This window comes from Apus apus, chromosome 5, assembly GCF_020740795.1.
Source record: "Apus apus isolate bApuApu2 chromosome 5, bApuApu2.pri.cur, whole genome shotgun sequence".
NCBI lineage: Eukaryota > Metazoa > Chordata > Aves > Apodiformes > Apodidae > Apus > Apus apus.
This window is the reverse complement of record NC_067286.1, coordinates 41,297,442-41,322,164: the sequence shown is the minus strand read 5'-3', so window position 1 is coordinate 41,322,164 and position 24,723 is coordinate 41,297,442. Positions and strand designations below refer to the sequence as shown.

Sequence of the window (24,723 nt, the reverse complement as noted above, 5' to 3'; positions counted from 1 at the left end):
TAGAAGCATTTTTCCTGCCCAGTGTTGAAATTGTGCCCCTTTTGTGCAGACACAGTCACTTGTTTCCTCTGCATAATAGTGACTTCACATGAGTGAGCTGTGATTCCATGATGAATCTTCAAATTGCTGGTGCAGCTGCGTCACTGTGCTTCCCTCACAGAAATGCTCTAAGGGTTGCTTAACATCTTGTTGTAACTTCAAATAAAATTGTTGGAATGTAATCAATGAGTTTGGTAAATCTGAGTGTTTCTCCTATGCTATTTTGGGGATATGAGCTCTGTCTGCCCTGCTATGATTTTGTCAATTTCCTTTTTTTTTTTTTTCCCTGGATTCTGTGGCACTATTTTTTCCAAAATGCCAAACTGTCCTTCCCCTCTAATTTATCTTGCGTTATTTCTAAATTGATTTAATAATTTTCTGCACCTTCTACAGATTTAAGTTGTAGCTTTTTCTTGTTCAGATTCCTCTTCTCTTAATTCCATCTCATTCTTCTGTGCAGTATTTAATTCTACTAGTCCTAGTCTACTAGTCCCTATTTTCATTTGAGGGTTGGTTTGTTTTTTACATAACATGTATCCTCAGTCTTTTTTCTACAGGCTTGTTAGTTTTGCTAAATATATTTGCAAAGAACCCCAACGATCTGGTAAAAACACTACCTGGAACCCTTTCTGTTAAGTATAATTTTTATTATTTATATTTCTGGACTTTGACTCTCTCTGTTTTTCCGATTCTTTATTTTTTTTCTTTAACTCTTCTGTCTTGTTAGTGTAGCAGCAATTGCTTTTTCATTATTATACATTCTTTCAGGTACAACAGTATCTTCTCTTTCAACATATACTTATCAACCAGGTTTCTGAGCATTCTCAAATTGCCAAGATTTATCAATCGTTTTTTGGTTGGTTTTGTTTGTTTGTTGTGGTTTTTTTTATAGCAGTCTGGCTTTCTAGTTTGAGGGTTTTAGGAGACACTATTTTTCTTTTCTTTTTCTTTAAAAATTATCCTGTAATTTAGAGGGCTGGTAGAGTAAAAGTTCATGTTCAGTCTGACTAGGATTATGTGACTACACTGCTGCTTTTGTTGTCACTAAATTTTTTACTTGGATTCAGCTAAAGCCTTGGGTACTACTGTACCTTTGGAAGTAGTGTTTGATGATGCCTTTTAAAATTCAGGTTCGTTTTCTATGGTTTTGTATCCTGCACTGTCATAACAACTTGATTTGATGTGCCTAAATCTGATGATACAGAATAATCTTTTCTTTGTATCGCATGCAACTTTTATATTTCTTTATAAAATCTGAATTAAGAGTGTCCTCTGACCCATTCCCTGCTACCAGCAGCTCATGATGGGAACATGAGTCTTCCCTTGTTGTTTCTCCTTCACCTTTCAGGTGATTTTGCATGTTCATAGGAATTTGTTCAGTTCACAGCTTGTCTACTGAGAAGCTAACAGCAAGAGCATCAAGTATTGCTCCATCTTTTACTAATCTGGCAGAGTATGCTGGGTTATTTCTCCACTGCCCTGTTTGTTATTTTGCACTACCAGCTGAAGAGGAAGACCCTTCTCTTTGGAGTTAGCCGCATTACTGTTATCTGATTTGTTATGTTCTGACTTGAGGTGTCTTCAGTTTCTTTTCCTCATACTGTTTTGTCAAGGCTTATACTAAGGCCTTCTTCATTATGGAAGTTTAGCTCTTTTATTCTCAGCAAGGAGTTTTTACCCCCCATTCTGAAACTCTGTACATCTCCCAAGTGGCCAGTTTCTTCTGAAGTTTCAGTACCTGAAGCCACTAGATGAGGAGTGAGAAGAGAAAGGTTGGTCTGGAATCAGTTCTTGGGACTCCTCAGAATTCTGATCTTGTTAATAATTAAAAGTATTCTGTCTGAAATCTTTGATGTTTTCATAAAAACCCAGCAAGTGATTTTTATTCTCTGGTTTCTGAATTTTCTCTTTTGCATCACCATCCATTTTGAACTGACTTTTCAATGCTGAATTTTGTTCTGTATCACAGCATTTAACTGATGTCTTTCTGAGATATTTCCATATTAAGACTTAGATCACTGTCACCTGGGGTCTTCTTGATGCCCAGTTGTTTATCTGTGGTGCCTGGTAGTTCCTCATAACTTGGTAATTCATTTTCTGAATTTACAGGTTCTTGAATACAAGTGTTGAGGTTATTCTTTTTTCATTGTTTCAACTATTTCCATTTTTTATTTTCCCTGCAGAGTAGTTCCAATTTCCACTGTATTTTCAAAATTAAATTTTTAAGGTAAATATAGAGAATATTTGGAGACAGGTCCTTTTAACCTTTTATATTGGTGTTTTCCTGACTTTCACTACTCTTAGAAACACATTCCTCATCACTGGAATAACTAAACAAGAGTACATAACTGTCTTTGAGTCACTTCAGGTTGTACTAGTGTTTCAACATATAACATTTGTGAAGCATCACTAGCACTAACTAATTTGACAAATTGTTTTCCATCACTGTGTTCATTATTTTGCACACCCAGCACAGGTTGCTTTCTTGGATTGCACCCTCATCTTTTTCAGGGAGCTCCTCACTAACTCTCTGATTTATATGTACTTTCATTGCTCTATTATTATTCCTGTATAATATTTCATAATAATTTTAAGTTTGGGGGATTCTTCACTAAAAAATGCATAATCTTGAAAACTCTGCACTTGCTTTTCTTTTGCTGTTGAACTCTGAAACTTCCGTCTGCAAAATGACTAAAAGAGAAGAAAATGCTCCGTTCTTCAGCTGTGTCAGGCTTTTCTTCTGTATTATTTGTGTCTGAGGGATCACAATTCAGAGGTGGCCTGGGAGGAGAAGAAATCTGATTTGATGCAGTTGATTAATGTCCCTGTTGATTATCATATATGTCCTCATATAATTAATAAAACTATTACAGATATTTGTATACCAACCTGACTGGCCATGTTTGCTGTCTGACTCCTGATTTCTCTTTGTATCTTCAGTGTTTTTCAGTGGCTGGCTTTCTGATACCAAGTCTTGTTCTGAACTGTGAGGTTCAACTGGCTTCTTTTTGTCACCCATTAGTATATCAAAATATGATTCTGAGCCACTTGAGGTGCTTTTGGTGTCACTTAGACTATGCACACTTGCTGGTGTCTTCCCAGGATTTGGCACGTTACTGTTTGAATCTGTTATTTCTTGTGTGTAATTCTCTTCATCTCCTTCATCTGTCGCTGCTTTAATTGTCTCCTTTGATTCTTTGTGCATGTGTGACTCTTTCTGGTCTAAAATTTGCACTTCTTGATCCTTATTTGCTTCATCCCCTGTTTCTCTGCTTTGCTGGTCTTCCATTGTATCTTTCTCAGAATGGCCAAAATTAAGAACATCACTTAAGCCCAAGTTAAACCAACTCGATTCAGATCCTTGGCTCTCACTCCCTTCTTCTGCTGTTGGTAATTCTGTGACTGCTGTTTCCTGTTCATTATCAGAATGTCCAGGCACCCCAGAAACATAATGGATTTGTGAATAATTTTCTTCTGATGCCAAACCAACATTCACATTTTCTTCACCAAAATACAGAAAGTCCGTCAGTCCACCTGGAAACCAAACAGATGCTGGGGGTTCTTCTTCCTCTTTATCATCTGACTCCTGTAAGTCCTTTTCAGCAGTTACCATTATTTTTCTGCCTCGGTATGTATTTTCTTCTAAAGGTTCAGTAAGAGCTTTTAAGGGCTCTTCATCATTTTCACCTCCTGTGCTGAACCACCCTGTAATCCAACTAGACTGAGTTGGAATGGATTCTAGTGGGAGACTGTCTTGAATTTGTGGCTCTTCAGTGTCATCTTTTCTGTTCTTATTTTTTCTAGCCAAATTTTTGCTCGCAGACTCCTCCTGAGTCTGAGATTCCTGGTAGTCATTTTCAGAAGCTGATTCAACTCTTTCTTCCTTTTGCGTGGAGTCTCTGGTATGTTTTAAGAGTTCATTTCCATGTAGTTTTGATTCTGCATCAGATGATGAATATTCACTTCCTTTGTTGTGATCATGTAATGCACTATCATCATTTTCAAAAGCATACTTATCTCCATGAAGACAAAGGAAATCAGTTTCCTAAAAGAACAATATTAACTTTTACAATGTTTTCATGTGTAATTTTCTACAGCACTGTGTAGCACAGCAATATATCTTTATTCTCTTTCTTTCTTTGTGGTTATACATGTGTATAACTTCAGACAAAGCACCCTATGTAATTATATTCTTCCTAATGGTTCTATATAATTTTTTTAATACAAATTATTTTAGAGCACAAGAGATACACAAATGGAGCAACAATTAAATAAAATATGCATTGACACTTGCATTTCTATCTGGATATTAGATTTGCAATTTCTGTGAACTGCTTTGGAAAATCTGGCAATGTTGTTTTACCTTAGTGAGCACTTCAACTTCTTCTGCAATAAAAACTTCCTCAACCTTCACAGCATCTTTTGGGAAATATCCAAAATCCTTTCCTTTCTGCAAAAACATGAAAGGAATGAGACCATTTAAACTTTGATGATAAGTATGTTCGGTGCTTGCATATATGCTAGAAAAGTCTGAATAAACAATAAGTTTCTAGGACTGCCCCCTGCTCCCTTCATTTTATTTGGTGAAGAGATTGCTTTATTTTTTCTTCACAAGTGTTCCATTTGTCATTTCAGAAAGTAAGGGGAAGTATATTACTCCATACTTTTATTTTCTGTCTGATATTGATGAGCGTGGGTTTGTGCAGAACCAAGACAGTAGCCTTAACCCTTCTTCAACTGAAGACAGTGTTCTGTGCACAGATGGTCTCAGCCAGCTCCTACTAAAATTGTCTGCAAATTTCCCACTGACTGAAGTGGGAGGAAAATTGTGCCCTGATAACTAGTCACCTATAATAAATTACAAGAAAAGTAGGATTTGGAAGTCAGGTACAAGGCCAGCTGCAGCTGGAGAGAAAATGGCAATGATATTTGATGATAATGCCCAAAAGAATCAAGCAAGGCTCAGTCTCACCAAGAAACCAACCACTAGCTGTACATCAAACCATTGCACATAGCACAGCTCAGAAAGCAAGGAAGAGTGAGGTACCTGCAAAGATATTCAGGTGAAACCAAGGAAGGCAGAATTTCACTGTTAAACAATAAAAGTGACAGATCATTTACAAATAAAAACAAAACACCAAAAACACCCTAATAAAACCATTTACCAATATATTCTGGTTTTGAAGCACTTACACAGTTTTACCAGCAGTTGGATTCTGATCAATACATCTGTTCCTTCTTAGGTGTAACATAACTACATGGCTGTTCTAACTACATTATCAGCTGTTCCAAATCATTACGTATGTGTGATAGCTTCTCTGGGAACTTTCCTTGAGCACTGAAATGTGAAGTCAGGTCCTACTACTGGATCGCTGATTAAGCAACTGTAAAACCTCCTTACCCACAGACTTGTAGGTAGGTACCTTGACCTGATAGACGGGAATGTTTTTAAAGGAACCACATGAAATCACTGTAGCCAAGTGATTAGAGGAAAGAGACAGAAAACTTGGATTCTGATCTTGTGTTTCTCCATGATCTTTGCCAAGATTTTATTTTCCCTTTCTGTATTAAGATAATAACAATGATCCATCTCCCAAATACTGTATTGATCCATGACTGGTTAGTATCACAGAAGAGATGGAAGATCCCTAAAAGCAAGCAGACTGCAGTTGTTTTACTATCTAAATTATTTGTGAGGAAAGTCTTTCAGATTTAAGTACTTACACTTCCTGTCCACAAGTTTTCATTTTTCCTTGAAAGTTTGGAGTATACCATTATCTCTTCCCCTGTTTTGAAGTTAAGATACCGGCAGTCAGGCCCTAAGTAGTCTGTGGTGGCTTGAACTCTGCTCATTGCAGCTGGGTGGGATGTAGAAAGAAAACAAGTAAGTATAGCAGCCATTTTGTCTGGAGTCAGGTAGGTAGCTGAAGAAGTCTGACAGACTAATACATTAACGTGTGTTGATACATGGATATGTGCTTTGTTATGATACTCATCCATTTATATAATCAAGTGGAAAGCAACTAATGTGGAAAGCAACTGATGTAGAAAGCAGTCCTACCCTGTTTTCTTTCCTTTTTACTACGGATACCAAGGATAAAAGCTGTTGTCCTGTACAAGCAATTTCAAGTCCTTATTCAGCCAAGATTTCAGTGCTGAAATGAGTGTGGAGAAATAGCAAGTTCAACTACTAAAGCAAGATCTGAACAGCTAAAAAATATTTCTCAGGTGTATTTATAATTGTGTGTTTTAGAAATTCTAAGTTAAATCTAGCAATTACCTCAGGGATTTTGTCTTCTATTTCGAATACATTTATCTTATGAAGAAAATGCGTAGAGTTTAAGCAATGTAAATCTCAAACAGTGTTAAAAAGAAAGTTTCCAATTACATGTTAGTAACTGCACATTCTGTTTGTTTCTACCCGTCTCTCCACAGAAACCAGTACTGATGTGCTCTGTTCAGTTTGGAGCCCATTCCACATGCTGTTCCACAAAGACAGACATCTCTGAGCCTCCAGAACCCACTGTAGTCAGTATGGCTCCACAGGAAAATAAAGATCCATCAGCAGAGGAAATCTAAGGTTTCTTCCACTTCAGGACAATAAATTAACTTTTAAAGTTCAACAATTAAAGCTGCCAAACCAATGAAGACAGCTTAAAAACAGCTTCAACTACATATGATTATGAAAAGTTTTGCTATGATAAACAACGTATAATAAAAGAGGCATTATTTATTGCTGCTCACTTGTGAATCAGTGGCTCAACCTCCTGCACAGCTATTTACTCCTTATAAACTTCATAACTAGTTACTGCTCTTCATGTTAAAGAAGAAAAAATGAGAGGACATATTATTAACAGTGTCTTTTGTAAGATGGGTCTCAAAAATCTCAAACCAGTTTGTTTACATTAAAAAACAGAGTTTCATAGAATGGGCTGTGAATGTACTGTAAACACAAGATATATAGGTTTCTTTCTTGGTTTATAGCCTATTTTTTTTGGGATTTTAAAATGTATTTTGGACCTGTAAAGAATTAGTTAAATAATTAGATAAAAATACTTTAAAGCTTCTTTATACTGCCTGTTTTGATGAAACCTGAGAAAAACTAGCTATTCAAGAGTAATTTTACTGAACTTTGATCTTTATATACTCATACAACACAATCCAGCAAGTATTTTTTCTCTTTTAAAAGTTTAATCCTCTTGCTCATAAACTTAGTATATTAACAACAAATATTTTCAGTCTTTTTCATTGTTAATTTTGACACACATACCATATACTCATTTTGAAAAAAACCTTTTACTTACTCTCACATTCCCGATCACCACACTTCTTCCATTCTGAAAGAACCTTTGTACTCTGCAGACTTGTTAAAAATGAAATTACTAACAGAAAAATTCTCTGATCCAAGATCCTCGACATTTTAGATTTAATCTACAATTACACTGAAACCACAGAAACTGCATCAATGTGCAGTTAGCAAGAATATTCTACATTATGTTTCTTAGCCTAACAAAACATTGCAAATAAACATACAATCATAGTTTCCTTCTCTCATCTGCTTAAACAAAAGTACACTAACTTACTAACAATCTGCAAAGTCAGGTGTCCTGATTGTACACATATGTTTAATAATTAACTTTGTTCTCATAGCTTGACTGATGTCTTGAATACAAAAAAACTAGTTCCGGTCACATCAAAATTTAGCCTCTGTCAAATAGGTTATTTTGTACTGAGTTTGTGGAAGATTGTGTTAGGGGAAATTCAACAAATTGTATTATTATTTTTTAGAATGGGAATGCATTTTTAATATAAAACTTCCATCTGATTCTTAGATGGACAATCAATTGTATGCTTATATTGATTTGCATGATTGCGACTATAGCTACTGACAATTTTTTAGTTTAATAAACTATATTTTGTGTGCACGGATATGTTTTTGGTTATATACAGGTGGTCATGGGGAACTTGGATTTTTTCCACATACTCTTGGAGCTTTCTCATGTACTAAAGGGCCAAGTACAGCCCTTTAGCCTGGGGAACACTTACTCACCTCCAAAGCCTTTTAAAGGTGATTGGCAGTTCTCACTCTCTTAAGTAAACTGTAAAATTAATCTGCTCTCAGAGCAATGATGGTATGTCCTGCTTTTTTAGGAATACTTACTAATTCTTGGCAACCTGTTATCCAATGTGGAGTTACAAAAAATGTTTTTTTTCAAATACTGGGTATGCTTTAAAGTAGTAAATATGTAAGGAGCTGTACATTGGTTTTGTAGGCATGAAGTTGTGTTATCAATGAAATCTTGGAGAGAGGTTTGTGTTACAAGCAAGCTTTGCTTCTCAGGCTTCACATCATTGTCCTGCACTTCCTTGGTGGCCTAAACACAGTATGTACCATTTACTTACAAAGGGACTTCACCTTTCCCACCCTCCATGAGTGAGCCTCTTCTTGATAGTGCCTTGAGAATCTGCATTCCTTCCCAACCTGATAATACTTGCAGTCATAGGCCTGCCCCTCCTTCAGTCTTGAGTGTGACTCATGCAGAATGCTCTCCTTTCCATGAACCTAAGCTGTGTCCTACCTGCAGTATAGTTTCCCCTCCCTCCTCCTCCAGAACCCAAACCTACCAGGCACTGATGCTTAGCCTAAGCTACTGAGCCAGCAAAAAGAGCATCTACTGGAGGCTGGGAGAGAGGCCACAAGGCGAGCCAGGGTCACGTTAACCAGCAATGTCCTGCAAACAAAAAAATCACAGTAGACGACATGCTCTCTAGTTGCAATCTAACACTTTGGCCCCTTCCTTTGCCACATGACCTGGTGGTTAGTCAGGCCTGTCCTATGACCTACTGTAGCAGCTGCCTCTGCTGTTAGGCATTCCACCTAAGAGCTGTCCTGTGGACCAGGGATCAGCCCCCACTCCTTTGATGCAGCCCCATCCTCAGCATCAACATTCACTCCCCTGGATCTCGTGTTGCTTAGAGGATTAGTGATCTGGGACCTTCCCTGTTGTCCTTTAGGTTTACCTGTAGGATGTGAAAGGGAAGAAAGGGAATACCAAGCAGCTAAAACATGATACATGCAAAGAAAGCTGGTGAGCAGAGAAGTAGGGTAGACATTTTTTATTTTTTCTTTCATTCCCAAGTCTCTACAGATTAGAACAGATTTGTTGAAAGGAATATACAAGACACCCGTACTGGTGGAACTCTATATATGCCAAGTGTTGTACAAAATCAAAAAAGGACAATATTTTTATTCCACCAAGATTAACAACTGGTCAGAGGAGCCTTTCATAATATTGCACACCGAACATGGAACAGAATAGAATAATGGGCCTAGAAAGGTTAACTGTCCCTTTTTGAGTTTGGTAACATGGAGCTGATTCACCTAAACATGGAAAAGTCAGGTATTCTGACACTTAAAATTAAGTACTTCAGGAAGTTTGTGTGAGAGAGCACAATATCAGACCCACACTTTGGAATCTGAATGTGATTATTACTGTATTTGTCAAAGTAGCTCTGCCTTCAGTTCCATGAACAGCCAAACTAATTCTCCAGTCCTCATATGAAGATAAAATGTTGCAGCTCATCCTAGCTGCTCTGTCTATCGCACGTCTGCAATTGGCAAGTTATTCTGGGCACTGCTAGTTGTGTATCTTAGGCTCAACCATCATTCATCTAGGTGTGAAACTCTTAAAAGGCTGATGAGCACTGCTCTGATCTCTATTTGTTCCTCTAGTAACTTCAATAATAAGTCATATTTATATAAAATATTCTGCTGTTCTGGGTGTAAATCCTATACTTGCAGATATTATTCAAACATAACTTCTAATTACCTTTGAACTTAAGTTAAAGATAAAAATTCATGGATTTTATGATAGCTGGCTTCCAAAGGACAAAGTTGAAAGCTTTATAGCAGATAGAGTTAAGACTTCAGTTAATTCCTGTTCTGCAGAACTGAAACAACAGATGAATGATTACACATGCGAAAACAAACACTGCTAATGAAAGAGCAAGATCTATGTCCAACAGCTTTTGTTGGGATGAAGTGACTGACTTTTTATTTGCAATGACACCTTAGTAACTTTAACTGCTGAGCTAGAAATGCTGAGATCCCTTATGGTATCTTAAAATTCACGGAAGGATCAACTCAGAATCAATGGTGTAATTTAAGTAAACTGAGTAGTACGGCACACTGGATGCTCTTTTAAGTCATGACTTTGTGTAAGTAAAATAGATGTTGCACTTCCTATATTATCACTATCTGCATTAAAACCAAAGAAAATCTTAAATTGGGAGAAGTTCTCCTAAGTGCATTAAAGTCAGCATCTATTTTATAACAACATATATTTATATGTTTTATAACAACATATACATAACAACATATATACAGCTTTGGTTATATTCGTATGGTAGCACCACAAGGCTCCATACAGAATGTAGGGCTTAATTGTGCAGCATTTTGCACTACTACATGGAAGAATGTAGCCCATAGCAGAAGCACCTTAAAAATAGAGCTATCTTGACTTATGATGTTTGGATGAAAATACAGATCAACTTTTACATAAAATTGAATGGCATGCCAGAAAGATTTATTTATCTAAAAAAACCAAGTATCTTAAAAAAAATGAGTAAGTCAAAGGAAGAAAAGGAACACAAATTTACTCTTGTGGTTAGAAAAATCTAAGCAGGTAACCATCATTCATCAACCAGATTTAAACCAACTTTTTCAGCCAGGATAACAAATCACAAGGAAAAGCCATTATTGCTTCCATGTTATAAAACCAGTTATAAGCATGACAACTAACAGTGCATTTCTAGATGATCCTAGAACTTGTGACTTACATTACTTTGAATCTTGTTAATATGTCCAAGCTTTGAATGCCTCACATTTTACCATCTAATAGAACACTGTCACCTAGAAACAACTCTCTGAAGAAGGTTTGTGATAAAACACAGGTTTGCTATAAAACTGAGATGGAGGTGGGGAGAAAGTCTGAAAGAGCAAAATTACATCCTCCAAAACAGAGATCTCTGTAAATTACTCATCCACCACTGCCACAGCAGTCACATCATAAACACATGTAGTCTCATAAATACTTCTTTGTGCAAGGAAACTAATTTTAAAGATCTGGGACATGCATAAAATGAATAGATTTGTCCTGTTGTACCACACTAATTGCTACATCAGCAGCCAAATCTGAATCTGAAATTTTAAGTGGGACATAGACACAAGCACATTCCTTTCCTGATAAACAAAAGATGCTCTAGAAATCAATTTGCAAATTTACTGGTTTTGGAAATTAATTTTGCTGGAGAGGGTTATTTAGTTCACTAATATGGACATTCTGCAGAAAAATTATGTTCATATTTCCTTCAAATACATACAATGAAGCTGTTCTAAACATAAGGACATCACTTTAAGGAAAAGAGAAGGAATTTGAAGAGGTGTACTTTTTATGCAGTCATATTACAGCTTATAATTAATGAACAATCTGTGAAAATGTACTTTGACAGACTCCAAGTGAAGCATCATGGCAAAAAACAACATTCTTGGAGCCTTCTAACAATGAAAGGCAAGTAAATGGTAAAGGGAAAAAACCACCCCAAATGTCTTCTAAAGTTGTACTTAAAAATAGAAGTGACCATCTGATGGAAGCACTCCACAACAGACAGAGCATACATGGTATGTTGCCCACTCACATAAAGCATCTCTACTTCATTCTTAGTTTTTCCTCTTTTCTTTGATTTCTTTCCCCACATTGAGTGAAAAGAGAACAAGGTATTATCACAACTCACCACTAGGGGGAAGGGAAATAAGAAAACATCTGCACCAAATTTTCAGAAACCCCTTACTGTTGCATCAAATTCAGTCTTGAAATTGTCAGCTAGTTGAATCAGTAGAGTGGGAACAGAGGAAGGAAATTGTATTCATGGTCCCAGCCCTATCCACAGCTCTGAAATTGTTGCAGGGTAAGAGGATAGGATCTTGAGGGCAAATACAACGATTACTAAAAATGGTACTGCTTTATAAAGACATGGGTCTTTATCCAATATTGTGATAATAGTGTACTACTATCTTATGCTATTTCTGTAGCAGAATATTGGTCAGAATATATAGCTTTTAGAAAACTTTGTTAGTATGAATTGGTCTCACATTCATATTTATGTTGCATTGAGCTGCTTAGATTTAGCACAGGTAAGTATTAACAGCACACTTTAACCATGACAAAGTTTAGTTTAGCAAACATTAAACTGTCATCAGCTGCAAACATTAAACTACCATCAGCTTTGTACACAGAAACAACTCCCATATTTTCACCTTGTCAAAAATACATTGGTGCTTGTAATATGACCTGAAACAATGTAATCAATCCCTACTTCAGTTACCAGGGCCCATCACACTGTTTTTATAAATCCCACTAAAATGCTTCTCTGAAACAGTGGCTTCTGGCTAGTAACCTACTTCTCCAGCTTTGCATTACGATTACAGTATCAGCCATTGAAAGCTGTACAGTAAATACACTACAGCACTGAATCACTTGTTAAGTGTAAAATAAGAAACCTTAGAAATACTCAGTATTAGGAAAAATTCCATGTAATTAATCAACAAAATTAAAATCACTTCCAAAGTCATTTAACTTTTGTTTGTCCTTCAAAAAAAAAAAGCACATTAAACCACCACATTCCTCTGAAGGGAAGGAAATATGGTTGGAGACTACTGATAAGAACTAGAAAATTCTCAGTTATGGAGCTGCAAAGAAAAATATTAAACCAGTAAATGGACTGAAGGACCAGAATAAAGTATTGAACTTGTTGAGAAAAGAGAAGACTGAGGAGCTTTCCCACTGTTTCTATTTGTGCTGAAATAATACTCCATCCCTTGCAAGACACATTTAAGCCAGGAATTTCAGCACTTGAGAAGCATGTCATTCTGTTTAGATGGAAAAAAAAATATATATAAAAAAAATTGATGCCCTCTCAAACTAGAACTTTGCAGAAGTCTGCTCTGTGTTACAGAAAAATGGTATATGCATTTTTTTGTACACTAAAATAAGCTTACATGTAATTTCCATTCTGAAATCTTTCTAGGATTTCTGGTCTGCAATTTGGCATGAGATGCAAGAATTCTCTTCCTGCCAAGACAACACAGATTGCAGCAGTGTTCCATATTCAAGTAACAGGCATTAATTAAAGCCTGTAAGAACAATTTGGAATACAGAAGTTACAAGGTAGAGTCACCTGCAATTATGATTGATGCTTTAAACATAGAAAGAGTAAAGTAATACACCTGTATTATAGAAAACATCATAGGCATCAAAAGAGTAGTCTACAAAGCCACATTTATTTGCACAAGTACAGAACAGAGCAACAGATGTTATTGTTTTCCATACAAAATTATATAAAAACCGTTCACCTTCATAGATAACACCATACCACTTCAAGTTGTATTAAATACATTCAGAAAGCATTCTTACACGCACACAACATTAGTATTAGGTAGTCCCAGGTAACTCAACACTGCAATATAATTACTCCTAGTGGTATGAAGGGATCAAAGATTTGTCTGCAACTAAAATTAAAATCATCTTGGTTGAGAAGGAAGCTGAAGTCTTTCCTCCACTGGCCATCAAAGCAAGGAACATAGCTAAATAGATTAACTGTCTCCAGAACACAGATGCAAATACTACCAAAAGCACCTGCAGAAGGCAGATAAGAGTGGTATTCCAGACTGACTTGAGCTATTTTGGCCAGTGTAAACATTCCCATTTAATCACTGCTTGCCTACTGATACAAAAGTCTTATAAAACTGCAAGATAGAATTGAATAAGTGCTTGTGATTACAGAAGAAAACAAAAAGTAGAGATGCAAATCAATTACTTTCCCTTCCTACCCAGAACTGGAGAGATTACTCCCTTTACTGGGTCTTAAGGTTCCCATTCTTGCAAGGAATAGAGGGGAAAAGCTAAGTTTTACATCTCCTGCAACACTGCCTCTCTACGTATGATCTAAAAAGAGAATCTGTCAACAGGACATCTCAAACAATTTATTTAAAATGCACATTTATTTCTACAAAAAAAAAGTATGATACAGAAGTCATCACACCTACTTAAAGGTTTACCTAATAAAATATACAGAGGATATTAATGAGTACAGGATATTTAAAAAAAAAAAGATGCAAAGGAGTGTTAATCTTTTATTTTTACATTTTCAGGAACTTCACATAATTTTGGTAACCTTTTACAAAATTATGTAAAAAGTACAAGAATGCCTGGTAAACAGTCTGCATTTTTCCAAAAGATTTTTTACAGCATGCAATTCTTAAGGCAGCCTTCTCCTCCTCCTCCTTACAAGGAATCCTTTCTCTCAAATTATCTTCTGCTGCAAAGGTTAGGCTAAGGAAGCTTGGTCTCTTCTGTTAACGCCTTTTGTCTTTCCTGTCTGATTTACGGTCTCTTTCACTCCGTGAAGTTCTCTTGCCTGACCGACTACTTTCTGATATAGACCTCTTTCTGTCAGATCTTGAACTTTTATCTTTTGAGCTTTTGGTGTCTCTACTCCCACCTTTTGAGGACTTGTGACTTCTATCTACTCCTGAAGCATCCCTTCGCTTCCTGTCCGTGCTCCTTCTGTGTTTTCTCTCTCTGTTATGCCCCCTGCCTCGGCTTCGACTTCTACTTTCACTAGTGGTAGAGCTACTGCTGCTACTGTCCCTGCTGGTACTTCCACTTGTAGTGCTGCTACTGGTGGAACTACTCCGACTGCTACTGCTACCAGTGCTGGAACTACTTCCACTACTAGTACTGCTTGAAGTACTAGTGCTACTACTGCTGCTGCTACTACGGCTATGATTCTTACCAGTTTTGTTCCCTGCTCTGCCCCTGCTTCTACTCCTAGTCTTACTCTTAATTTCTGCACTCTGTGTCTGACTCTGCTCTGTCTGTGCCTCAACCACCTTTACAGACACCACAGCATTTTCATCCTTATCTGCCTGGGGCTCTGTATCCTGAGTGGACCGAGACAACTGAGGTGACTCTGACAGTGGCACAGACTGTGGCTGACAGAGAGCCTCAGCCACAGCTTCTGGCTGAGCTTCAGGTGCCTTCTCCTGTTTTCCTTCAGGTTCAGCTTCAGATTCTGGTTTGACACCTACCTCCTTCTCAGGAGAAGGAACATTACACACTTTGTCTGGCTGAGGATCACAATCTGTTTCTAGTTCCATTTCTTTGCCATTTTCAGTTTCTACAGGTTCTACACTATCTGCCTCATTCATTTCAGCCACATCCTGCTCATTATCCACTGGCTGAATGATTTCACTTTCCTCTTTTGCAACTGTGACCTCTTCATGTTGACCATCCTGTTGCTTGTCATTCTCCCTCACCTCAGTAGTCTCCTCTGCTTTAATCTCCATTTCATGTTTCTGTTCATCCTCTTCCTGTTCTTTCTCTGCATCACTAAGCCCTGACCCTACTTTTCCCTTTTCCTCCCCTACCTCCTCCATTTCTACATCATTGTGCTGATTACCTGTCTCCAACTCTTCCACCTGCTGAGCCGCCTTACCCTCTTCCTGCTCCTTGTTCTGTTCTTCCTTCTTTTCTTCATTCTGCACCTCCTGATGTTCTTTTTCCTTCATAGATTGTCTTCTGGGCCTAGCCTCCATTTTGTTAATCTGCTCTGCAAATTCATTGCGCCTGCTTTCAAAGAGTGCTAGGGAATAAATGCATAAATAATAGTTTCAGATAATCTACACACACTGACATATATTTCCCCCTTAACTATCAGCTAAGATATGCAACTGTTTTAACTTATAAATATTGCACTCTTATTCATTCTGGAGCATCAAGCCATTCATGCATAGTGAAAAAGACTGCTAGTTACCTTAAGAAACACAGAAAAGGGGATAGTCAATTCAGCTGAGTATCAGAACAGTAAAGCCCTAAATCTAAGCTAAGAAAGTTTTTGACTTAATTAAAATCAATCCAACCAACAGTACAACAAAATTATACCTTAATTTCCTGGTATTTATATATTAACAAGGTTATACTTCCTAAAGTAAACAAAAGACAGTAAGAATCAGCAAAAAAAGCTGGTTAAGGTGTTAAGAAAGTTTAAATAATGTAAGCTATGCAGACAGGCGAGCTAGCTTCTCTTATCCCCCAACCCCACACGATGAAGAAAAGCTCCTTATGAAAAAACAATACATTCTCAGTTTAATAAAAAAGAACAGTAGAGCTACCAGCAACTGCAGTATTTTAAATTGTTTTCCAAAAGAAAAACATAAGTCATCCTGTGAAACAGAAATGAACACACATTAAGGTAAAAACCCTGAAATTGTAAAGTTCTACTGTTGTGCTTAAGAAAACACTTCTCAAATACTTTGTAAAAACCTGCACTTCCTTGGGTTTTCAATCCATAGAATCTGCCTTTTCAAAAACCAAGCTGCTGCACTGCCATACATCTGGGTATTAATGCTAATATAAAGGACTATGTTTTAAACACATACCACTGAGATTATTCATACACCTCTTTTGACTTCTTGTAAGAGAATCAAAGCATATCCAACATAAAAAAAAGTAACTGAAAGAGTAATGTTCACTTATGATGAACAACCATGCAAGAATATAGTTTGTCCTAACCACAAAATTTGTGTATTTAAGCAAAGAGACTTTAAATACATTTGTACAGCAAATATCCAAGTGAGGCAGGAATAAGGGCCTTTGCATCACAAACACCACTTACCGTTCATCTTTTTCTGTGACTCTTCCATCAACTTCTGTGTAGCAGGACACATTCTGCCAGGTATGTAGAACAAGTGGGGCTTTGTCTTCGTTCTTATGTATTTAATTATTTTAGCGTTATGTTCATTCCATTCTTCTTGCTGAGAAATGAAAGAAATAACACTAAAATACACAAGAACAGTTTACACAAGAGAAAGGTTAAGAGCAACACTAAAAACTCACCAACTGAGCAAGCTCAACCTTTTGCTCCAGTATCCGCAGCTCTGTCTGTTTAGCACGTCTTTCTTCAAACAGTTCTCGCCTTTCATTTTCAACTTGCTTTCTTTCTTCCTCTGCCTGTACTTCAAGTTTTTGTTCAATTTCTTTTCGTCTCTTTTGCTAAAATAAATAAAGAAGTACCTTAACATTTTTTTCTACATCAAGAAAGTGTTCTAGTTTGGTCCAATTAAAATATTGAATTAAAGGCATTCCTAAAAACACAAGTCAGAAATACCTTCTAAATTACAGGTAATGGAAGAAAAAAGTGTAACCACTTGCTGGCACCGATTTTTGCAGGGTTAACTATACAATTGTGGGCCCCTTTGGATTTACGTCTGCTTTATCATTCAGTTTGGATTTGAATTTTCTGTAACAGCTTCAACATCCTTCTTTGCCCCCAATATTAAGAAAAAAGAAGTAAGATTTCAGGTACTCATTCCCCTTGGAGGGAAAAAAAAGTCACCCCCCGAAAGGGCTGCAGGCTAGTGTTTGTGACCAACAAAACAAATTACATTGCAAATACTTCTAGTATATTAATTGCTAATTAGATATATGACTATAATCCAGAAATACCCTGTTTGGATGCCTGAGACAGACATCTGCTCAGATTGTACAACAGTTGCCTAACAAAAAAACAATTAGTGCCTGGACAACAACAGCTGTGTCATAAAACTCCTCAAGACTCCACTTTGATTTATATTAAGTTTTTAGTATGAAGAGAAAAATGTCTATAAAAAATTCCCAGAAAAACGTTGCAAATCGCAGTAACTCCTAAAGTCTCTTCATGCAAACACATACTACTATAAATTAGACAAGGACTCCATGTTTCTAAAAAGTAATCAATACTTTCTTGTTCTAAAGGAAAGCAGGCAACAGAGAACTTTGGTCCTTTCCCATGTGCTACATGACAAGTTAGATAAAACAGTAGGATATCCAAATACTGAATCTGAAAGTAATCAATACCAACACTGCAAGCCAGCTATGCTAACACTACACAAAAAAGTTTTTAAGTTGAAAGACTTTGTACCTGCTTCGACCAGACTGCTGAAAGCAGACCTTTCAAACACTATTTTTTATCTAAAGGTTATTAGTATTAACTGAATAACCCATTTAAGACAACAGTAAAGATATCACACCCTCCACCATTTAAAAGGGCATACTAGGAATAAAGTTACCACCATCCTATATACAAGTTTTCTGGATTTACCACTAAGCTATGCAGAGCCTTCACTTCAGCACAGTCATGTATCCTTTTATTAAAAATGTGAATTCTTGTTATCTATACAGGGAGGGGAAAGCCATTTGTAATCAAAAGGATAGCATAATACAACGATACATTTCTGTGTACTTAGTTATAATTTAAGTATCTGGAACACATCAGGGTGGGCACTGCTTCAGCAATAGCCAATCTCCATTATTTACAGAAGTAGCCTATGACCTATTAAAGTTACATGATTAAATACAATTTACTTTGAAATGATTCACAAATTGTGTAAACGAGAAAACAAAAAATCTATGTTGTGTTATACATGTTTAAAAAATGTTCAGTGATTAAAAACCAAAATCAACAAATGTCGCCTTTACACTTCTGCAATGGTCAGAAATAGTGTTGTAAAGTAATTAATTTGGTAAGAGTCCCTTTCCTGCCCCCCACCCCAACTTCACTAAACTCAACAAAACAAAAAGCTACATGAACTCTTACCAATTTGTTGCAGCTGCAACCTACACCTTGGGAAATTTTAGTACCTATTTGAAGTAGCTTTACCACACAATTTTGCTTTATTATTTACAATCTGATAGAACTAAAAATAAGTACCCCTTCAGTAGCAACTGTGGACTCCTGCTTAAATTTTTGAAGAGTGCCCATCAACAAGCCAAATATACGTCGATTCCTGAATAAAAACAAAAAGAAGTTTTAGACTCAGTTCAAGCACTAAGATTTTTACTTGCATAAACAATCAGAGAAACTTTCCACCTCAGAGACATTTATTTTTAAAGGTTCAGTATTACTAAAGGACACTAGCAACTGTGCCAACAGTCAAGGATATAATTTACAGTGACATATCGTATTTTGCTTAAGAGTAAGACACAGTTCTTATCCATAACACAGCACAGTTAGCCCTGGGAAAATTGCAAGTCTGCACATTTTACATCTGGTAAAACTGACAGTAAGGAAATATTTTAAAAAAAGAATTAAAAAATCCCAAAGCAGAAGAAAAGGCTGAGTAAATACAGCGTGAGCTATCAATAAAGCAGTGAACAGGAAGGTCATTGGGCTTTCTGAAAAACATACCCCCCCGCCCGACTCAGAGGATTAAGGAGAAATGGAGCCACAGAGGAGCAAAAGCTTATCTGTCACAGCTTGCCTAACAGTATCTTCTGCTATGAGACACTGCACTGTGGGATGAAACCAGACTTGCTTTCATCCAATTAAGTTGTATTTTGAGAAAACTTAAGCAAAAATTCAAGTAATTCCCTTCTTCTGAACAACTAATTTCTTGAATGTCACCTTTTCTTCCTTTCTATTTAATCCCAAATTAAGCCTTTACAGCAAGAGGCAGACTTTCTTACTCGCCTTCAACTTTTACCCCATTAAGAGAGAAATGAAATGCTTCTCTCTTCACTTGGTACCACTTTGCTACAGTAGCACAAACCTAACATGGAAAGGTAGAAGTACTTGTATATTAAACAGTAGAAACAAATTAAGTCTTGAGAGAGATTATTTGAAGTGTATTTGTATATGAATGACATCCCGGAAGACACTGAGCAAGACCAAGAATTCAGTGGATGCTGTCCTCTTAAAGAACCTCTTCCCACTGCAAGTCACAGAGAGATCACTACTGGTTCTCATCTCCCCAGAAGACTACTGAAGTGCTGAACAGTAAAACTACAGTTCTGAGGAAACAAACTTTTAGTGCCTGAAGCTCTAGGAATTTTGAAAGTCTGTGAGGAAAGCAGCTGGAAACTGGTGATGGAAGCAACAGCAGTCTGCTAGGGGTAATGTAATTGTAAAAGAAGCATGCAAAGTGTCTTTTTTGTGCCAATTCATCTGGAGTCCTTAACAGAGAAGCTCTCTATATAGTTCCTTGTTCCAGCTCTCATTCTTTTTATTAGAGGTATGGGTTATTATTGCACCAAGTGAGCTGCAGACTGAAGTGGATGGAGCCCACAAAGCTGCAGATTTGTTTTTCCAACATCTCTTCCCAGTAGAACTGCATTTCAGCAAGGATTTTTACGAGCTACCCCAACACAATATAGGAAAAAGGAGATAAGCATAGGAGAAATCTAAAAAGAAGCAGGCAAAAGGAAGGTCAGACTGTACACACAATAATGAATCTCAAAGTAGTAAGAGAAAAGAAACATGATGGAACTGCTGAATTATAAAAGGGAAAGGAACCCACACCCAAAAGCATCCTTCAGCCAACAAAATAAATGATGCACCAAGACAGTTAAACCAGCCCAATGTATTAGGCTATACGTATTTCTGTCTTACTCAAAGACAATCAGTTACAGTAGCAATATCAAACCTATTCCTGTAGGTGGCCTGACAAGTAGAACCCCTGTCAGTTACATGAAGTGAATGATGTTATTGTTGTGAAGTATTTTGAGAGAGTAATTAAAAAAAATCTATTTTATATAATTATTTATAACATCTTTAACATAATCTTTGATATGCAATAGCATCTGTATGATACTTTTAAAATCTAAAGCTACTTCCTATGCTAGCACTCAGCAGTACCACTTCAGTGCTTAAGAGATTTCTGCATACCTTTGTTTTCCTTTCTCATCCATATTTTGATCTTGTATAAGGTCTCGACGTGTTCGCTCTTTGGAGGTAGCAACAACAGAAGATGGCAACGCTGGCTACAACAGAAGAAAACAAGCTATTTTGTTTGTGTTCCAGATAAGCACGTTTCTTCCTGCACAGCTCCATTTATCATGGATTACCTTTTTAATATCATCATCCTCTGCGTCGCTTTCTTGGCGTGATTCTCTTCTTGTCCGACGTTCTCCACCCAGCCTGAGGCAAAAAAAGCATTAGAGGTCACTAAAGATCATACACTTAGGACAGCATCTGCACTAGCACAAGAAAAATACAAGCCAGCATATCCAGGCAGAAGAACCAACACTTCCAGGGAAAATCTGTCCAGTGTTCCAATACCCAGTAAGTAGCATTTTACAGACAGAATCTACTATTGGTAAATATTACTGAAAGAAAACAGTTTAACACCACTTGTACAGTAAAATAAAACAGAGGAGCTCACATTTACTATCACATTTTGACTTTTCAGAATACCCTTGGAATTTTTTTATTGTTCAGAATGTTTTCAATTTCTAGAATGTCTACAATGGCATCAAAACATAAAGATTGGTATGATTTTTCAAAGGAGAAATGCTATTTAAATTACCTAGCCAAATACCTAGAAAACAGGTGAGGAGAGGCAGAACACTTAGGACCTGAGAACCTGGATGAACTAAGGCTTTAACAAAGAACAACCAGGCAGTGTGTTAAAGAAAAGTTACTGTCAGCTTTCACTCTCAGCTCTGTAGCACAGCACTTTACTACTGGCAAAGACATTTCAAAGTATTCATTTTGCATTAACTCAGCAAATCAGAAGCAAGCCTTGATTTAGTCAGAAACTACCACTGCATGTAAGTGACCACAGATTAAAGCTCACTATAATCAGTCACATCTATCTGCATCCATATGTGAAAGCTCAAAGTGCGAGTCTATTGTCACACAGTATCAATTTGACTTATTGAACGAGAGATCTCCCTCAAAATTCAATTTGTGTCTACTGTAAAATAAATCTTGTCTACTAAGTAGACTATAATACAGCAGATTGTACACCAAGCAAACCAGAAAATTCCAAGAATCTTTGCATTGCTGTATCTTTCTATTGTTGCTATAATTTTTATATTGCCCTAAGGTATGAAAAAAAAATAAATTCACCACAGTCAATTGCTATAATCTAAAAACATTTCCAACAAATCTTGAACATGCAGTCTCTGAAGAACACAGTGACGGTCATCAATTATCAAGTTATTGAATCTAAGTATTTTACATTTTCTGTTACAAATTCATTCTGAAAAAGCTACATCTCTGCATCAGTTTTTGCACTTACCTACTGGTTGCCCCTTCAAAATCCCTCTGCTTGGCTGGGGGTCCTCCTCCACTATCCGAGAATCCACGCCTAAAAAGAAAACACTTGTGATCTCAGAATAAGTTAGGCTAACCCCAGGTCCACCTTAAGTGTGCACAACCAAACTGTATTTTGGCTTTGTGGTCATGATGTAACAGTAGGTTTTATTGAGCTCTTCCATCCTTTATTGTTACTACTGCAATAAGACATTAAAACATGCTGGTTGTGAACCAACTAATTCAAACTTCAATTTACTGGACAGGCTGGATCGATGGGCTGAGGCCAATTTTATGAGGTTCAACAAGGCCGAGTGCCAGGTCCTGCACTTGGGTCACAACAACCCCATGCAAAGCTACAGGCTGGAGAGATGCCCAGAGGAAAAGGACCTGGGGGTGCTGATTGACAGGCGGCTGAATATGAGCCAGCAGTGTGCCCAGGTGGCCATGAAGGCCAGTGGCATCCTGGCTTGTATCAGACTAGGGAAGAGACTGTACCCTGTACTCAGCACTGGTGAGGCTGCACTTCAACTACTGTGTTCAGTTTTGGGCCCCCCACTACAAGAAGGACATTGAAGTACTTGGTGTGTGTCCAGAGGAGGGCAACTAAGCTGGTGAAGGGTGTAGAGAACAAGCCTTATGAGGAGCATCTGAGAGAACTGCAGTCATTTAGCCTGCAGAAAAGGAGGCTGAAGGGAGAACTTATCACTCTATACAACTGCCTGAAAAAACAGGCTGCAGTGGGAAGGGGGTGGGTCAGTCTCTTTCCCCAAGTAACAAGCAGGAGAACAAGAGCAAACAGCCTCAAGCTGTGCTGGGGAAGGTTTAGATTTGATATTAGGAAACATTTATTTGCTAAAAGCTTCAGCAGGCACTGGGACAGGTGGAGTCACCATTCCCAGAGATACTTAAAGAGACATGTCAATGTGGGGCTTCAGGACACGGTTTAGGGGTGGACTTGGCAGTGAGCTGCTAGGTTAACGGTTGGACTTGATGAATTTAAAGGTCTTTTCCAACCAAACTGATTCTATGATTCTGCACTGACTTAACTGAATAGGTACACTGAAGAGCCCCATTATGCTCAAGTGTTCATATTTGCAATTATTTTCCAGATGTATTAAATCCACTACATACCCCATTAAAAGAGAACTACTGAACAAAAAATGGGCCTTCTCATTCTACTTGAGGTGGAGGGCAGGGGGAAAGGAGGAAAAAAGGGCAAACCCACAAGCAAACACTAGTGGTTTTGCCTACATGTATTTCAGAATTCCTGTCAACTTCAATGCTTTCAGTTCTTTCCGGAACAGCTACCAGTATTTTTATTACTGAGAAACTGATCTTCAACAATTTCAGAAAGACAAGGTCTCAAATATCATGCAACACCTTCCTTAACTTTGATGTTTCCCCTTTTTTTTCAGGCTAACAGCTGAAACAGTATGGGAACATCACCAGTTTAAACTTGTTACAGCTCATAATAAGGAGGTACTTCAGGTAGTGACACAAAACCCCGAATGCCCTGTAGGCCAGTTTTGGTGTCTGCTGACTGAAACAGCAGCACAATGAGCAACGGCATCAGAGGAGAACGATAACAGCGTCAGGAGAGCACACGAGTGCCAGGGCAGAGTGAAAGAAACCTCAAGGCGCATTTCTGCAGCTCCTTACCTTAGCAATAAGCTCCCACGCCCTCTACCTCCACCAGGGCCTGTGAGGGCTAACAGTCTGTTCTGAGGGGGCCTGCAAGAGAGGGCGGACGCTGTTAGCGGGGCCTGCCCCGACCCCCCCGAGCCGCTGCAGGAGCCTCCCCGCGGCGCCGCCGCCCGCGCAGACAGAGGGGGCTGCAGCCATGACCGCTGCCCCACGAGCCCCGAGGCCGCGCTGCCCCATCCCCACCACGCCGGGCAGACACCGCCGGCAAACCCGCGGGACCAGGGCCCCACCAGGCAGCCCCACGCTGCGCCGGGGGAGCGCGGATGGCCCGAAGGAAGGCGGGAGAGGGGCAGCGGGGGGGGGGGCGGTGCGGCCTGCGGGAGCTCCTGGTGCCCCTCACGGAACACCCCGGCCCCCCGCCCAGGACCAGCAGCGCGGCGCACGCCAGCCCCCCCTCCCGCCCCGCGGCCTGGCCGCTTCTCACGCTGCCCCGCGGCCCCGCCAGGCCCTGCTCCGGCGGGCGCCCTCCCCCGCCTCACCTCACGTCATTGGGGTCCCGTCCCGTGAGCTTGCGGATGTTCTCGTCCACGTGCTTGAGGCTTTCCTTGGCTTTCTCCAGCTGCTCCTGCAGCGCGCGCACCGCCACCGCCATCCCGCCCGCAGCGCGGCCTGCCCGGGGCAGCGCAAAGCACCGCTGGGTAGCGGGGGAGAGCAGCCCCGCCCACGCGCGGCGCGGCCCGGCCCGGCCCGCCCGGCGGCCCCGCGCTCCGCCCGCCGCGGGCGGCACCCGCGCAGCCAATGGCGCCTCGGCCGCCCCCGCCGGCCGCCAATCGCCTGGCGCCGGCGGGCGGGGCCCGCCCCGCGGGAGGGCTGACGGGAAGCGCTCCCGGTCACGGGGCCAGACGG

The 24,723-nt window shown here is 38.9% G+C and overlaps 2 protein-coding genes across 4 annotated transcripts in view; both read right to left on the bottom strand.

Annotated features, from left to right (window-relative positions):
• The window catches only part of MIA2 (MIA SH3 domain ER export factor 2), a 36,481-nt gene extending 28,827 nt beyond the window's left edge, over nucleotides 1-7,654 (bottom strand). Inside the window, exons 1-4 of one of the 3 annotated variants that reach the window (XM_051622392.1) lie at nucleotides 7,344-7,654; nucleotides 5,764-5,897; nucleotides 4,403-4,489; nucleotides 2,929-4,084 (exon numbers count right to left, since the gene is read on the bottom strand). In XM_051622392.1, the coding sequence (XP_051478352.1) occupies nucleotides 2,929-4,084; nucleotides 4,403-4,489; nucleotides 5,764-5,897; nucleotides 7,344-7,458 (1,492 nt within the window). In that variant the 5' untranslated portion in view covers nucleotides 7,459-7,654. The remainder of the gene's footprint in view (nucleotides 1-2,928; nucleotides 4,085-4,402; nucleotides 4,490-5,763; nucleotides 5,898-7,343) is intronic. The other 2 variants (XM_051622391.1, XM_051622393.1) reach the window with 2 other exon arrangements.
• Nucleotides 7,655-13,359: 5,705 nt separating this feature from the next.
• Nucleotides 13,360-24,538, bottom strand: PNN (pinin, desmosome associated protein). The gene is made up of 9 exons (XM_051620189.1): nucleotides 24,357-24,538; nucleotides 23,833-23,904; nucleotides 22,157-22,225; nucleotides 20,979-21,051; nucleotides 20,800-20,894; nucleotides 18,847-18,922; nucleotides 16,995-17,150; nucleotides 16,774-16,912; nucleotides 13,360-15,741 (listed from the first exon to the last, which is right to left on the bottom strand). The coding sequence occupies exons 1-9, from the start codon at nucleotides 24,467-24,469 to the stop codon at nucleotides 14,453-14,455; spliced, it is 2,082 nt and encodes a 693-aa protein (XP_051476149.1). The 5' UTR covers nucleotides 24,470-24,538; the 3' UTR covers nucleotides 13,360-14,452.
• Nucleotides 24,539-24,723: the final 185 nt, after the last annotated feature.

Bases quoted from the DNA above. Each gene is read 5' to 3' on its own strand.
- PNN (XM_051620189.1), bottom strand. From the start codon at position 24,469: ATGGCGGTGGCGGTGCGCGCGCTGCAGGAGCAGCTGGAGAAAGCCAAG. The intron at 21,052-22,156 runs GTAAGTGCAAAA...TTTTTGCCTCAG, and splicing joins TTTGAAGGGGCAACCAGTAG to GCTGGGTGGAGAACGTCGGA. The intron at 18,923-20,799 runs GTATGCAGAAAT...GTTTTTATTCAG, and splicing joins GATGAGAAAGGAAAACAAAG to GAATCGACGTATATTTGGCT.